This window comes from Chelonoidis abingdonii, chromosome 1 (assembly GCF_003597395.2).
Source record: "Chelonoidis abingdonii isolate Lonesome George chromosome 1, CheloAbing_2.0, whole genome shotgun sequence".
Lineage (NCBI taxonomy): Eukaryota > Metazoa > Chordata > Testudines > Testudinidae > Chelonoidis > Chelonoidis abingdonii.
The window spans coordinates 65,547,031-65,561,373 of NC_133769.1; the positions used below are offsets into that span (position 1 = coordinate 65,547,031).

At 50.2% G+C, this 14,343-nt stretch overlaps 1 protein-coding gene across 1 annotated transcript in view; it reads left to right on the forward strand.

Moving 5' to 3' along the window:
• Window positions 1-14,343, forward strand: part of SRGAP1 (SLIT-ROBO Rho GTPase activating protein 1) — a 304,935-nt gene that overhangs the window by 148,764 nt on the left and 141,828 nt on the right. Inside the window, exon 2 of the mRNA XM_032769517.2 lies at window positions 2,732-2,927. Coding sequence (XP_032625408.1) covers window positions 2,732-2,927 — 196 coding nt within the window. The remainder of the gene's footprint in view (window positions 1-2,731; window positions 2,928-14,343) is intronic.

Below are 14,343 nucleotides of genomic sequence, written 5' to 3' on the forward strand. Positions count from 1 at the left end.
ACTACCGCGTGATCGAGCAGTTGGAACTGTGGAGCGCGCGCATAGGCTGACCTCAACTCCCTTAGTCTGCTCGTTGATCGTTATAGTCAGTCTTATTTGTAGTTATATTTATATTAACTATAGTTGTAGTTATAGTTGTTGTTGTTGTGATATTATGAGTAGTTAAAGTTAGCGGTTCGAGGCTCATAGCCATTCACCCCGGCGGCCCGGGCAGATAAGCCTGGGTTCGCTGGATTCAAAGCGTGCTCTGGTTGTAAAAAGCCGAGAACCCACCATGATCCCACGACGCAGCTGCTTCTTAAAGGCCGGGGGATCACACATCCAAGAGCGTGACCGCATCTGCAAAGCCTTCGCGCCGCGACTAAGAAGAGGCGAGACCACAACGCTCCGGACGCTCCTAATAGGAACGACACTTCACCCCAGCGCCGTCGGCAACCGGCGCGGCTCCAGCACCCGGATCCTCGGCACCGCGCAAATGCGCAACGCACCTGGCCCGTCTCCGGCACGGCTCTCTGAGAAGAGTCGTCCTCGTCCCTACCCCGTACTAAACAGCCCTGAGTAAGGAGACACGTCGATGCCAGCACGGCCGCGCCGGCCCCGACCAGAGGGCTTCTACGGACTCCGCGGCGCGGGCAGGCCGTCAGATCCGATCCTCTTAAGCTCCCTGCAAGAATTCTAGGGTTGACTCTAGATCCCGTCTACGCCAGCCATTCTCGAGCGCAAGGGACCTTATCGCTCTTGAACGGAGCCTGGCTTGCCCCAACCCCGCGAACCCGGATGCAGGGTTATGCTTCTCTAAGGCAAGCCCGACACACAGCATGAGAAAGCAATCCGTCCCGGATTCTCCAAGGGATCCAGCACCCGATCTCTGCTCCCGGCACGGAATCCAGTACAACAACGATCCCAGTCCCAGGGAGGTCTGCTTCGAGGCGCCACTCGCAGTCCGACACACTCTCCCGCTGCACCTTCTCGCACCGCGGGCAGCCGATCATCTTCACGACTAGGTCCCGGACTCCCGGCACCGTTCCGGGCTCCAGCCAATCGCTACCGGCACCGTGACTCGAGAAGCCGTCCCGGCCACCGAAGGCTCCAGATCCAGTCGACCTCCCGGCACTGCGCTAGTGGCAGGTCCGGTCCAATCTCTGGCACCTGCACTGCTCACACGCACGCTCCCCGGCACTGAGGAGGCCCGTCGCCGTCGAGGGCGCTTGCTTCGCACTACTTCGCATTTCCGTCCCCCCGTGGCCCTCTCGACAGGGTTCTGGTTTCTCTTCAAGGGGAATCCTCTCTTTTCCCTCCTTCCCCACTGTCGGAGTAGCCGGCAAGAAGGAACTGAGGAGCGGGTGGGCCGGCAGGGGTATATATTACCCGCTATGGCAGCGCCACTCTAGGGGGTGACCTGCCGGCCCGCTGGAGTTGCTAGGGTAAAAGTCTTCCAACGAACGTGCACGCGCGGCGCGTACACCTACTGGAATGGATATGAGCAACACATCTCGAAGAACAACAGTTACAAAGGTGAGTAACCGTGTTTTTAATAATTTTCTGTGCCAACACTAGCTCACTTTAGCGTACATTTTTAAATTCCAATTCAAGTATTTCTGGTATTTCAAATTATATCTTTGCCTTCACCTGTCTTCTAAGACCAATATGTATGCAAATCATAGATACAATAAGACTTTGACATTATTTTTGTTTAAGTAGTAGTAGTTCATAGCACCCAGTAGCATAGGTACAATACTGGTTTTGTAATGTTCCTCTATTACAAATGTTGAGCTTACTGATCATGGATATATAATACATTTAAGATTTTCTAAAGTCAGTTTACCTATTAAATGGTCACATAATTAGGAACCAGTTGAGCTCCTTTTAACATCCAAGAGAGTCTTACTTTTTTTAGTTCAATAGATGTTGACTCAGGCTGATCATATAGTTACATTTGTAGTTTTCAGTATTGTTAACATTCCTAAATGATTGCAAAATGATTACTTTTTTCATTGCACTATGCTGTGATAATTTTTTTAGACTGGATTTGAATGGGACAGTGACAAAAAGGGATATAAATGTTATGAATGAAATCATAATTTCTGCTCTGGGGATTTTCCTATTACATTAATGTCTTTTAAAAGAAACAGAAGGATATTTTTAGTATAGGTATTCCTATAACTCAAGAAGGATGTATTTTTGCACTACAGAAATATAAACACTAAATAAACATTACCAGATGCTATTTTCATGTGCCAATGGAGGCCACAAATCTGAAAGGAAAGCTGCTCTTTTCTCTTGCCATTCTAGATACATATTATAGGGAGCTATTGGTTTGTATTTGATTTTGTTTAAGTGTACCAGAATCTCAAGGACCCTATGCACATCTATTATGCATTTTGACTGTCAGAAATACCTGTTTGTTCTGCCATCATAGCTACAAATGCAACACTTGCCAGCGATCGGTATACCTGTGATACCGCAATTTCCACCCATATTAAGAATAAGAAGCAAATGTGAAAACTCAGTTATGTGGTGACTGTTGGTGACCACTCTTATGTTGAAAGTAGAAGATAACTGTGGATTTTATTGCTAGGTTACTTGCACCATATAACTTATATGTGTATATAGCTTAAATTGTATTTTTCTTCACACTTATGTGCTTTATTCAGAATGTGAAGCAAATATTATTTTTGTGCTTTTTTTCTTCTCTGTTTTCACTGACTTCAGTTCTGTGTGTTTCCTTTAGAGATTAGAGCTCAACTGATAGAGCAGCAGAAATGTCTGGAGCAGCAAACTGAAATGAGGGTGCAGCTTCTTCAAGACCTGCAGGATTTTTTCCGCAAGAAAGCAGAAATAGAGATGGAATATTCCCGCAATCTAGAAAAATTAGCAGAAAGGTTCATGGCAAAAACAAGAAGTACAAAAGACCATCAACAGTACAAGTAAGACAGGGTTTAATATTTAAACTCAATTCACTTTCCAGCATTAGAAGTGGGTTAGGTTATTTATTTTGTCAAAGGTCCAAATACTGTGTTATCAGTCATCTCCCTTGCATTTTGGTCCCACTGACTTGTGGTGATGTTTAATTAGTGACTGTTCATGGCAGATTGATACAATCTCTTGATATTTAAATTGCACAAATATCATGTGAAAGAGCTTGGTGGGAAAACAAAATGTAATACACAGCTGGAAGAGAAGCACAGCATTGGATATGCAAAACTGTGTGCCGATTGTTGTAATGGAGTTTTCAGAATTTGACAGGCTCATAATAAAGGCTGATCAGCCTTCCAAGAGGTGCCAGGAAGAGGTAAAAAAGAGAGAAGAGGAGGGAAACTTGTATGTATTGTTACATATGGGCTTTGCTGCCTTTTTATTGCTGCTATCCTTAGAAACAAGGAAGAGTCACATTTCATACATGGCTAATGGTTGTATATGGTTGTGCACAGACTATAGTAACTTTTGTGCAATGCAGAGCTGGTCAGATACTATTTGTCAAATAATTTATTTGGTACATTTTGCAAAATATTTCAAAAAAATTATTTGTTGAAATATTCTCTTCTATGTAGTTGCCCAATTTACAGAGCTGGTTGGATAATTCATGAATATATTAATTTTATTACGTGAATCATAGAATATCAGGGTTTGAAGGGACCTCAGGAGGTCATCTAGTCCAACCCCCTGCTCAAAGCAGGACCAACCCCAACTAAATCATCCCAGTCAGGGTTTGTCAAGCCTGGACCTTAAAAACCTCTAAGAGGAAGGAGATTCTACCACTCCCTAGGTAACTCATTCCAGTTGCTTCACCACCTGCTAGTGAAAAAGGTTTTCCATTATCCAACCTAAAACTCCCCACTGCAACTTGAGGCCATTACTCCTTGTTCTGTCTTCTGGTACCACTGAGAACAGTCTCTCGATCCATCCTCTTTGGAATCCCCTTTTCAGATAGTTGAAAGCAGCTTATCAAATCCCCCTCATTCTTCTCTTCTGCAGACTAAATAATCCCAGTTCCCTCAGCCTCTCCTCATAAGTCATGTGTGCTCCAGCCCCCTAATCATTTTTGTTGCCCTCCGCTGGACTCTTTCCAATTTTTTCCACATCCTTCTTGTAGTGTAGGGGCCCAAAAACTGGACACAGTACTCCAGATGAGGCCTCACCAATGTCCAAATAGAGGGGAATGATCATGTCCCTCAGATCTGCTGCAATCCCCTACTTATACAGCCCAAATTGGGTTAGCCTTCTTGCAACAAGGGCACACTGTTGACTCATATCCTAGCTTCTCATCCACTGTAACCCCTAGGTCCTTTTCTGCAGAACTGCTGCCTAGCCATTCAGGTCCCTAGTCTGTAGCAGTGCATGGTGGATTCTTCCATCCTAAATGCAGGACTTTCTGCACTTGTCCTTGTTTTGTTGAACCTTGTCAGGTTTCTTTTGGCCCAGTCCTCTAATTTGTCTAGGTCTCTCTGTATCCTATCCCTACCCTCCAGTGTATCTACCACTCCGCCCAGTTTAGTGTCATCTGCAAACTTGCTGTGGGTGCAATCCATGCCATCCTCCAGATCATTAATGAAGATATTGAACAAAACCAGCCCCAGGATCAACCCTTGGGGCACTCCACTTGATACCGGCTGCTAGCTAGACATGGAGCCATTGATCACTACCCGTTGAGCCCAATGATCTAGCCAGCTTTCTATCCACCTTATAGTCCATTCATATATAGAACCAAATTAGCTCATTCAGACTATTTTGCAATTAATCAAAATCCTGGTGAATGATCAAGGACAAATGCATTTAAGAGCCAATGGCCAAAAGCTGAATCTAGATCAATTCACGCTGAAAATAAGGAGCAAATTCTTAACAGTGACGGACAAGGCCTGGAACTACTTATCAAGGGATGTGGTAGATTCTCTAACTCATTGTTGCAGCGCTTGCAGTTGTATCCCTTGAATCATATGATTATTTAAGAATTGTGGCAAGAAAAAGAAAAAAAAATGTCAGGCCCTGGCTACTCTAGAAAGAGTTTGTTGGTATAGTTATACTGGCAAACTCTCCTAGTGTAGAAGCAGTGTATACCAGGTAAACAGTTCCTTTGCAGTAAAGCTTATTCCAGTTTCCCAAACGAAATAAGCTATGCCGGCAAAAGGACTTTTTTCCCCAGTATAACTGTGTCTACACTATAGTACAGTACAAGCAGGTAACTGGACTCCTGAGGCCACACATCCTGATCCACCTCTTCTCCCCAAGGGCCCACCCCCTTCTCTGCCTCTTTCCCCAAGGCCCTATCCCCATCGTTCACTCCTCTCCCCCGTTGCTTGGTGGATAGTCTCAAGAAACCTGCCTGCAGATAGAAGGCAGCCCCAGCTGAGCAGGGGTTGGGGCACATTAATGAATCAGCACCTCTCCCCTCCCCATGGTAACTGGACATCTGATTCAAGTGCGATTTAGGGTTGTGGAGTCCCCTTTTCAACCAAACTTTCAGGTCAAAAATGGGCACCTGGCAACAGTAAATGGCACCCAGACACAGAAGCCAAAAACCAGACTGTCTGGGTGACAACCTCCATATTGGCCAGAACTCTCTCGGATCAGCATCGATCTCCCATTGGCTACTGAAACCAATCCAGGATATTTTAATAGGCTGCTAAAAGTCCAGTTGATGGGGGCAGCGCAGCAGGGCTAAGGCAGACTCTCTACCTTCCCTAGCTCCGCACAGCACCCAGAAGCAGCCGATACATCCCTCTAGTTCTTAGGAGCAGAGGTGGCCAGGTGGTCTTTATGCACTGATCCTGCCGTGAGCACCGACTCCACAGCTCCCTTTGGCCAGGAACCATGGCCAATGAGAGCTGCGGCAGCGGTGCCGGCAGGTAGGGGCAGCGTGCAGAGCTGCCTGACCGCCCCGAGCCCAAGAGCTGGACATGCTGGTCGCTTCTACGAGCCGCCCGAGGTAAGAGCTGCCTGACTGAAGTCAGCACCCCGCACCCCAACCCCCTGACCTATCCCTTCACCTCCTCCCACACCCAAACTCCCTCCCAGAGCCTGCACCACCTCCCACACCCCAACACCCTGCCCCTGCCCCAGCTCTGAGCCCCCTCCCTCACCCAAACTCCCAGGGCCCACACCCTCTCCTGTACCCCAATCCCCTGCCCCAGGCTAAGCCCAGATCCTCTTCCCACACTCCAAACCCCCCAGCCCAGACCCCGCACCCCCTCCCATACCCCAGCTCCCTACCCCAGCCTGGTGAAAGAGAGTGAAAGTAGGGGAGAGCGAGCAATGGAGGGATGGAGGGGGTGTGGCCTCGGGACAGGGGCAGGGCAAGGGTGTTTGGGTTTGTGCACTTAGACAGTTGGCAACCCTAGTGGTCACACTACTACACTAGGGCTTTTACCAGCACAGAAATGTCTGCTATAGGTGTGATTTTTTTTCTTGACGCTGTAACCAATATAACTATGCCAGCAAAAGTTTTAAATGTAGACCAGGCCTCTGTTTCTAGCATGGTTGCAGAGAAAAACTTTAATCTAAATGCTCAAACACCAAAAGGCAAATAAAAAGAATCTTTTAAAAAATATCGTTACTTGTAAAGCAGTGCCATGTCTTTTCGGAATCATGATTTTTCCATTCTTGAGGGTTGGCATTTTATCTTTAAATCAGGATTGGATGTCTTCCTGAAAGACGTGCTGTAGCTCAACCAGAAATTATGATCTTGATGAAGGAATTACAGGGTGAGGTTCTGTGGTCTGTGTTCTGCAGAAGGACAGACTAGATGATGATAGTGGTCGCTTCTGGCTTTAAAATATATGAATTAGCTAGCAGGATATTTTTAAACTATCTGGCTGAAGATCTTTGTAAGTGAATTTAATGTAGTTCACCTACACTGTCAACCATAAGGGAGGTTCTTCTTCAAGTGCTTGCTCATATCCATTCCAGTTAGGTGTGTGCGCGCCGCGTGCACGTTCGTCGGAAGATTTTTACCCTAGCAACACTCGGTGGGTCGGCAGGGCGCCCCCTGGAGTGGCGCCGCTATGGTGCCGGATATATACCCCTGCCGACCCACCGCCCTTCAGTTCCTTCTTACCGCCCGTGTCGGTCGTTGGAACAGTGGAGCGCAGCTTAGCTGACCTCCGCTTCCCTAGCTACTCGTAGTTCTTGTGTATATTAGTTAGTTAAATCCTTTTATTTGTATATTATTATGCGTTTTTTTTTTACTAGCATAGTTAGTTTATAATAGTTAGCGGGGTTCGGGGAGTAGCCCCTTCCCCGCAACCAGTGCCGGAGCCCATGCCCCGGCTCACCGGTTCTTAGACTGTGCTTGGACCACCTCAGACCGTTGCTGACAGGAGATCCACACGACTCCTGTTTACGGTGCCTCGGGGGACTGCATTTCACAGCTAAGTGCCCATTTGCAAGGCGTTTAAGCCGAGAACAAAACGGAGCGGCACTTTCATTTCCCTCCGCCTTCTGCACCGAGCGCTGGCTACTCAGGCGGACAGAAGCGCCTCCTCGGCACCGGACCCCTCCGCACCGGCCATTTACTGGCACCGAAGTCGACTCGGCACCGCTCCCTCTCTCTGAGGTTGCGGAAGCCCACGACTCCTTGCCAGTGCCCCTGACAGCTCCCCGGCACGCGCCGTGGTTGAGCTCCCGGCTCCTGCTGCTTCTGTGCCAACTGCACCGCAGCCAGAGAGCTCATTTCAGTCGGATCGCCTGGCACCAACACCTGCAGAGACACTGAGGACACTGGCACTGTGATTCCGGTCCCGCCGGGCCGTTGATTCCAGTGCCTGCCTGCTCCCCGGCATTCGCCGTGGTTGAGCCTCCTGCTCCTGCTGCTTCCGTGCCAACGGGCACCCGCAGCCAGAGAGCTCGTCTAAGTCGGATCACCCGCACCCGCGCGGCCCGAACCGGTGCGGCACCGACCGTGCCGGCCACGACAACGCCGGGCACGGTCCCGGTCCCGCAAGGGCCGTCGAATCCAGTGCCTGGCCGCTCCCCGGCACGCGCCGTGGTTGAGCCTCCTGCTGCTGGCTTCCGTGCCAACGGCACGCAGCCAGCCAGACCTACCCCGGAGCTCATCTAAGTTGGATTGCCCGGCTCACCCGACACCTGCCGCGGCACCAACAACGTCGGCACCGTCGATCCCGGTCCCACTAAGGGCCGTCGAATCCAGTGCCTGCCTGCTCCCCGGCGCACACCGTGGTCGAGCTCCCTGCCTCTTCTTCCCGTGCGAACAGCACCGCAGACAGAGAGCCTGTCTAAGCCGGATCGCCCGGCACCGACACCTGCTGAGGCACTGGCGACGTCAGCACCGTCGATCCCGGTCCCACAAGGGCGTCGAATCCGGTGCCTGACAGCTCCCCGGTACGCACTGTGGTCGAGCTTACTGTTCCCTCCACGCCGGAGACATTTCCAACGGCGAGGGATCTCATTGCCCTGACAGAGTTTTTTCTGCCTGAACCCCCGGCACCGTCGGTGCGGGGTAATATAGTCTCTTGGCAAGCCACCTTGATACGACCATCCTCTGTCAGCGCAGCAGAGTGGCACCGTTCATGATCACGGTCCCGCAGACGCTCCACGTCCCGTCGGCGCTCCCACTCCCGACGCCTCTTACAATCCCGATGCTGTTCTCCTCGGCACCGGTCGCACTCGCCGCGGCACAGGTCGGTGTCCCGTTCACCGACCCGATAATCTCGGCACCGTTCTGGCTCCCAGCACCGCTATGGCACTGTGGCTCCCGCAGCCGCTCCCAACCTCGAGATCTCGTTCGACCTCCCGGCACCGCTCTGGTCTCAGGTCCGGATCTCCGTTCCAGGTACCACTGCGCCTTCCAGGTACCGGTCCCAGGTGCCGAGTTGGGCAAGGTCTGGTAGAGTCAGACTCTGCCCATGGTTTTCAGCACCTCCCATGGCCATCCGGCACGCATCAGTGTCTTCCCACGCGGACAGCTCTTATGCTCAGGGACCGCGATTCAGTTGTTTGCCTACCAACAACTTGAGAGCCCATCAGGACCTCCTATGGAAGGTAGCACTCAATGTGGACCTCCAGGGCAGGAGGTCCCGGAGGTAGGGGACCCGGTAGTGCACATTCTATCGGCGGTTGCCCCACTAGAGGCCCGACCTGTTTATTCGGACCATCCAGGCGAATGCCGATGCTCTATGGAGGGTACAACTACTTGTCTGTCCATCCTCCTCCCTGCTCACTAGTCATTCAGTTGGTTGAGAAAAAAGGGAACGGCATGGCCAACAGGCGCCAGCCCCGAAATCGAAGGGGCTAGGCGAATGACCCTACTCGGCCGCAAGGTGCATTCTGCAAGGGCCTTATAGCCCTGCGTGGCAAATCAATAAGCCCTGCTTAGCCCTATAATCATAACACCTGAATTACGGTGGATAAAGTTATGGAGCTTCTCCATCAAGTTTCCCGCCAAGAGTTCACTGCCCTCTTGGAGGAAGAGAAAAGGCGGCCAGAGCTTCTCTCCAGGCCTCGTTACCATGAGGAGCATCTCCTGGCTTCAGGTTTCAAACTTCCGGCCTGTCACGACTTACCATTTGTTGGTAAAGGCCTCTTTGCAGGGAAATCAACCCCAGGCTGCAAAGCCTGAAGGCAACAGGGTCCTAATGCGCTCTCTCTGGGCGTGCGTACGCCGACGACCCACTGCAGGCCTTTCCGTCCCCAGCCACACGGCCACACTCTGTGCCTAGCCACAGATAGAACTTTCAAAGGTGCGCCCGAGGGCTGCGTACTGGTTACAAGCGGGATCCCACTCCTACTGCCCTCTTGGCATGGTCCCAGTTAACTTCAGTTCGCTGTTCCCTACACATGGTGGAGTGTGAGTACCCACCTCCACTTTGTTCCAACCCTGTCCCTCTTCAGGGACTCCTCTCGGGCGCAATTCCTCTTACACGAGGTGCACACGCTGATGGATGAACGGGGCACTTACTTCCCTTATTCCGTAATCCCCGACTTGTATGGAGGTCTCAGACCTATCCTAGACCTACGAGGACTCAACCAGTTTATGATAAGGTTGAAGTTCCACATGGTATCCCTGGGAACCATTATCCTGTCCTTAGATCCTGGAGACTGGTATGCCACCTCGATATGAAAGACGCGTACTTTCACATTGCCATCTCCCATCCGCACAGGAGATACCTCCACTTTCTAGCCAACCATCGGTACTTCCAGTTTACGGTCCTGCTGTTTGGCCTTTCTACAGCCCCGCAGGCATTAACCTAGTGTGTGGCCGTAGTCGCCACCCACCTCCGCCGACCTTGGATGTGCATTTTTCTGCATCTGGACGATTGGCTTATCTGAGGATACTCCACGACGCAAGTCACTCGGCGTGTGGGCATCGTCAGGGACCTATTCACATGTCTAGGCCTGATGATCACTATGGAAACATCCACTCTGGTTCCCACGCAGAGGTTAGACTTCCTAGGGGCTATCCTGGACTCCGAGCTAGCCGGATCCGCTTACCACAGCCACGGTTTCAGGCGATGGCACCGATCATCCGAGGTCTGCAAACTTTCCCGACGACCTTGGCTCGCCCTTGTCTGGGTCTCTCCCGGGTTCCATGGCTGCCTGCTAGTTTGTAACCAAACACGCTACGCTCTACCTCTGTCTTCTCCAAGTTTGGCTCAAATCGGCGTACCGCCGGGACAGGGGCCCAATGGTCACGATAGTCACCATTCCCTCGAGCACCCTAGGCTCCCTACACTGTGGCTAACTCCCTCCCTGGTGTGGGTAGGGATGCCGCTCTATCCGCCACAGCCCTCACACTGTCCCTGACGACGGATACGTCATCTCTCGACTCAGGTGCTCACCTCAGTAAAGGGGTTCCAGCAGCAGCTGCGAGGCAGTGGCGTCTCAGTGTTTACAGCCAGCACAACGGCCATGTCCTACATAAACAACTGGGGAGGGACATGGTCCTCCTCCTTTTGTCAGGAGGCCATCCGTCTCTGGGACCTTTGCATAGCCCACTCGAAAAATCTGGTAGCATCTTTTCTCCTCGGTGCTTTGACTCAGCAGGTCTTTCCTGTCTCATGAGTGCTCGCCCTGCCTGATGTCATGCATTCTGTTGCCAGCAGTGGGGATTTTTCCCACATATGGGCCTGTTCGCTTACCACAGAGACACGGAATGACCGAGGTTCTGCTCCTCGCAAGGTCTCTCTCCGGGACCAATCTCGGACGCTGTCCTCATGCCATGGAAGGGCCAACGCCTTTATGCCTTCCCACCGTTCCCCCGGCTCATTGGGTCCTGCTCAGACTTCGCAGGGCAGGGCGTGCATCATCATGTTCACTCCAGCGTCGTCGAGGCAGCGCTGATACGCCACGTTGCTCGGCCTGTCAATAGCCTACCCAATTACCTGCCACTCCACCCAGACCTCATACCTCAGGACTGCGGCAGACTTCGCCGCCCGGATGCAGTCTCTTCACCTCATGGTGTGACCGCTAAAGTGACTATCAAGATAGCAGGAAAGCCTTCCACCTGGTCAACGTACCTGGCCAGGTGGAAGCGTTTCTCCTACAGGTGCCGACACGCTCAATCTTACTCCTGCTGGGTCTCGATCCCCTCTATTTTGGACTACCTCTGCACTGCAACAGCAGGGCTAGCGGTGTCATCGCAAGGGTACACTTGGCAGCCATCTCTACCTTCCTTCCAGGTAAGGTGGTCGTTCTGTGTTCTCATACTCTATGGTTTCGAGGTTCCTCCAGGGCTTGCAGCGCATACACCCTTAGGTACGCCGCCCAGCCCCAACCTGGGACCTCAACCTGGGTCTAACCAGACTTATGTCTCTTCCATTCGACCCTTAGCGACCTAGCTCGCTGTTATACCTGTCTTGGAAGACAGCTTTCCTAGTAGCCGTTACGTCGGCCAGACGAGTCTTCGAGCTCAGGGCTCTTATGTGTGTTCTGCCATACATTCTGTTCACAAAAACCAGGTGCAGTTAGAACCACACCTGGCTTTCCTCCCTAAGGTGGTTTCGGCCTTTCATGTTCACCACACTCAAACGCGATGGGGACAACAATTGCACTCCCTGGACGTCTGTGGAGCGCTCGCATTTATGTCGAGCGGACAAAACCGTTTTGTAACTCGCCCCAACTCTCGGTCGCAGTAGCTGGCCGAAGAAAAGACCTACTTGTTTCCTCTCAGAGGATCTCATCTTGGGTGCTGCCGTGCACCCGCACTTGTTATGATTTGGCTCACATTTCCCCAAGCCACATCACCATGCGTTCTACCAGGGCTCAGGCTTCATCTGCTGCCTTACTAACTCGTGTGTACCTACCCACGAGATCTATCGCGCAGCTCCATGGTCCTCGGTCCATCCTTGCTTCGCATTATGCTCTGGTTCAACAGCCACAGGATACTGCAGCCTTTGGCTCAGCAGTTTTGCATTCTGCCATATTTCACTCCGACCCACCGCCTACATAAGGCTTGGAATCACCTAACTGGAATGGATATGAGCAAGCACTCGAAGAAGAAAAGACGGTTACTCACCTTTGTAACTGTTGTTCTTCGAGATGTGTTGCTCATATCCATTCCACACCCGCCCTCCTTCCCACTGTCGGAGTAGCCGGCAGAAGGAACTGAAGGGTGGCTGGGGTCGGCAGGTATATATCCGGCACCATAGCGGCGCCACTCCAGGGGGCGCCCTGCCGACCCACCGAGTGTTGCTAGGGTAAAAATCTTCCGACGAACGTGCACGCGGCGCGCACACACCTAACTGGAATGGATATGAGCAACACATCTCGAAGAACAACAGTTACAAAGGTGAGTAACCGTCTTATTCTGTGTACTCTTTGGCAACTCAGACCTAAATCCTGCATGGGAGGGCCTCTGATTTTTGCAATACCAACCTCTGCATCAAACTGAAAATATTGTGGTAGCTTCAAGCAAACTAAGTGGTGTTTTTTAGTTTTAAATATGAACAGGAATCCTGGTGTTAATATTGTAATAAACAGAATTTATTTTACATTGTCCCCATATCTTCAATGTGCCACATATTTTTGTAATGACAAAAATAGCTTCTGTTGTATAAATTGTCAAGGACAAAGCTGCAGGTTTAACAATTGGGTAGGGCCAGTTGAGGCTTTTGCATGGGGGAAAGGATGTAACTTCTTTCCCTTCTACTCCTGGAAAGCACCAAAATTAAAAGTTATGGGGTGTCTTGAACTCTTACTTCCCCTCCCCCAGCAACCCTTGACAGCAGCCTGACTTATAAATTGTTCTCTAGATGGTTTCCTAGTTAACACTCCATTGAGATGAATGGGATATTTCATCACACTCAGAACTGTTTGCAGACTCACACGCCCAGCACTTTACATTTGGTTCATGTCAGGAAAGTTTTCTTCGCAACTAGAAATGGTATGGCCTGAATATTGCAGGTTCATAAGATGAAATCCTGGTCCCACTGAAATGAATGGCAACGCTTCCATTGAATGTCAGTGCAGCCAGAATTTCATGCATATATTTTAAGGCTAGGGACACCAATGATAATCTAGTAAGAGCTCCATCATAATACAGGCCATAAGATTTCAGTGCAGTAGTAATTTCTGCATCAAGACGAGAAGCTCAGTACACCTTCTTGAGCTTACACTGTGATATCTCCAGCAAGCCAATTTGCCTAATGGCCAATGTCTGTGCTTTGCTTTCTCCCTGAGGGCTATAAACAGCAGTATAACGTTGCCAGTTACAACTTACCCCACAGCTCTTTCTAAGCAAGCGCCTATATTCTGAAGGTAAATGCATTACAGAGAAAACCTATTAAAAACCGAATTAAACACAAAATATGCCAGGAGTCTTATGGGGTCCTATTAGATCAAAATTTTTCCAACTCATTGGCAATAGTTGGAGCCCCCCTTCGACAGAAAGTCCTGTCTGTTTTCTGGATCAGAAAGAAGGCCCTGTGTCAGTTCAAGCTCTTCCTTTTATACCAAAAGCCCTTTCTTTGTCGTCTTGTCTCTGGAAAAGCCAGCTTGAAGCAGTATATGAAAACCACTCCGGGGTGGGGGTGGTATCTCTCTAGAGTATTCAGTCTCAGTAACTTGCTTTAGTCACCCTCTACTGTTTTTAATTCCTGTAGTAGCCCTATGGAATAGAACACAATTACACATAAACGATTCATGGATTAACACTATATGGTCCCTAAAGATATTGCACTTTGACAGTGAATACTGAGGAAAGTGGTGAATTTTCCCTTTCTTGATGTCTTCAAATCAAAACTGGATGCCTTTCTGGAAGATGTGCTTTATTCAAACAAAAATTATTGCACTGAGTTCAGAGATCGTTCGATGAAATTCTATAGCCTGTGTAATACAGGAGGTTAGAGTAGATTCATAGTAGCAACTATCCCCAATGGCAAGAGACAAGAACAC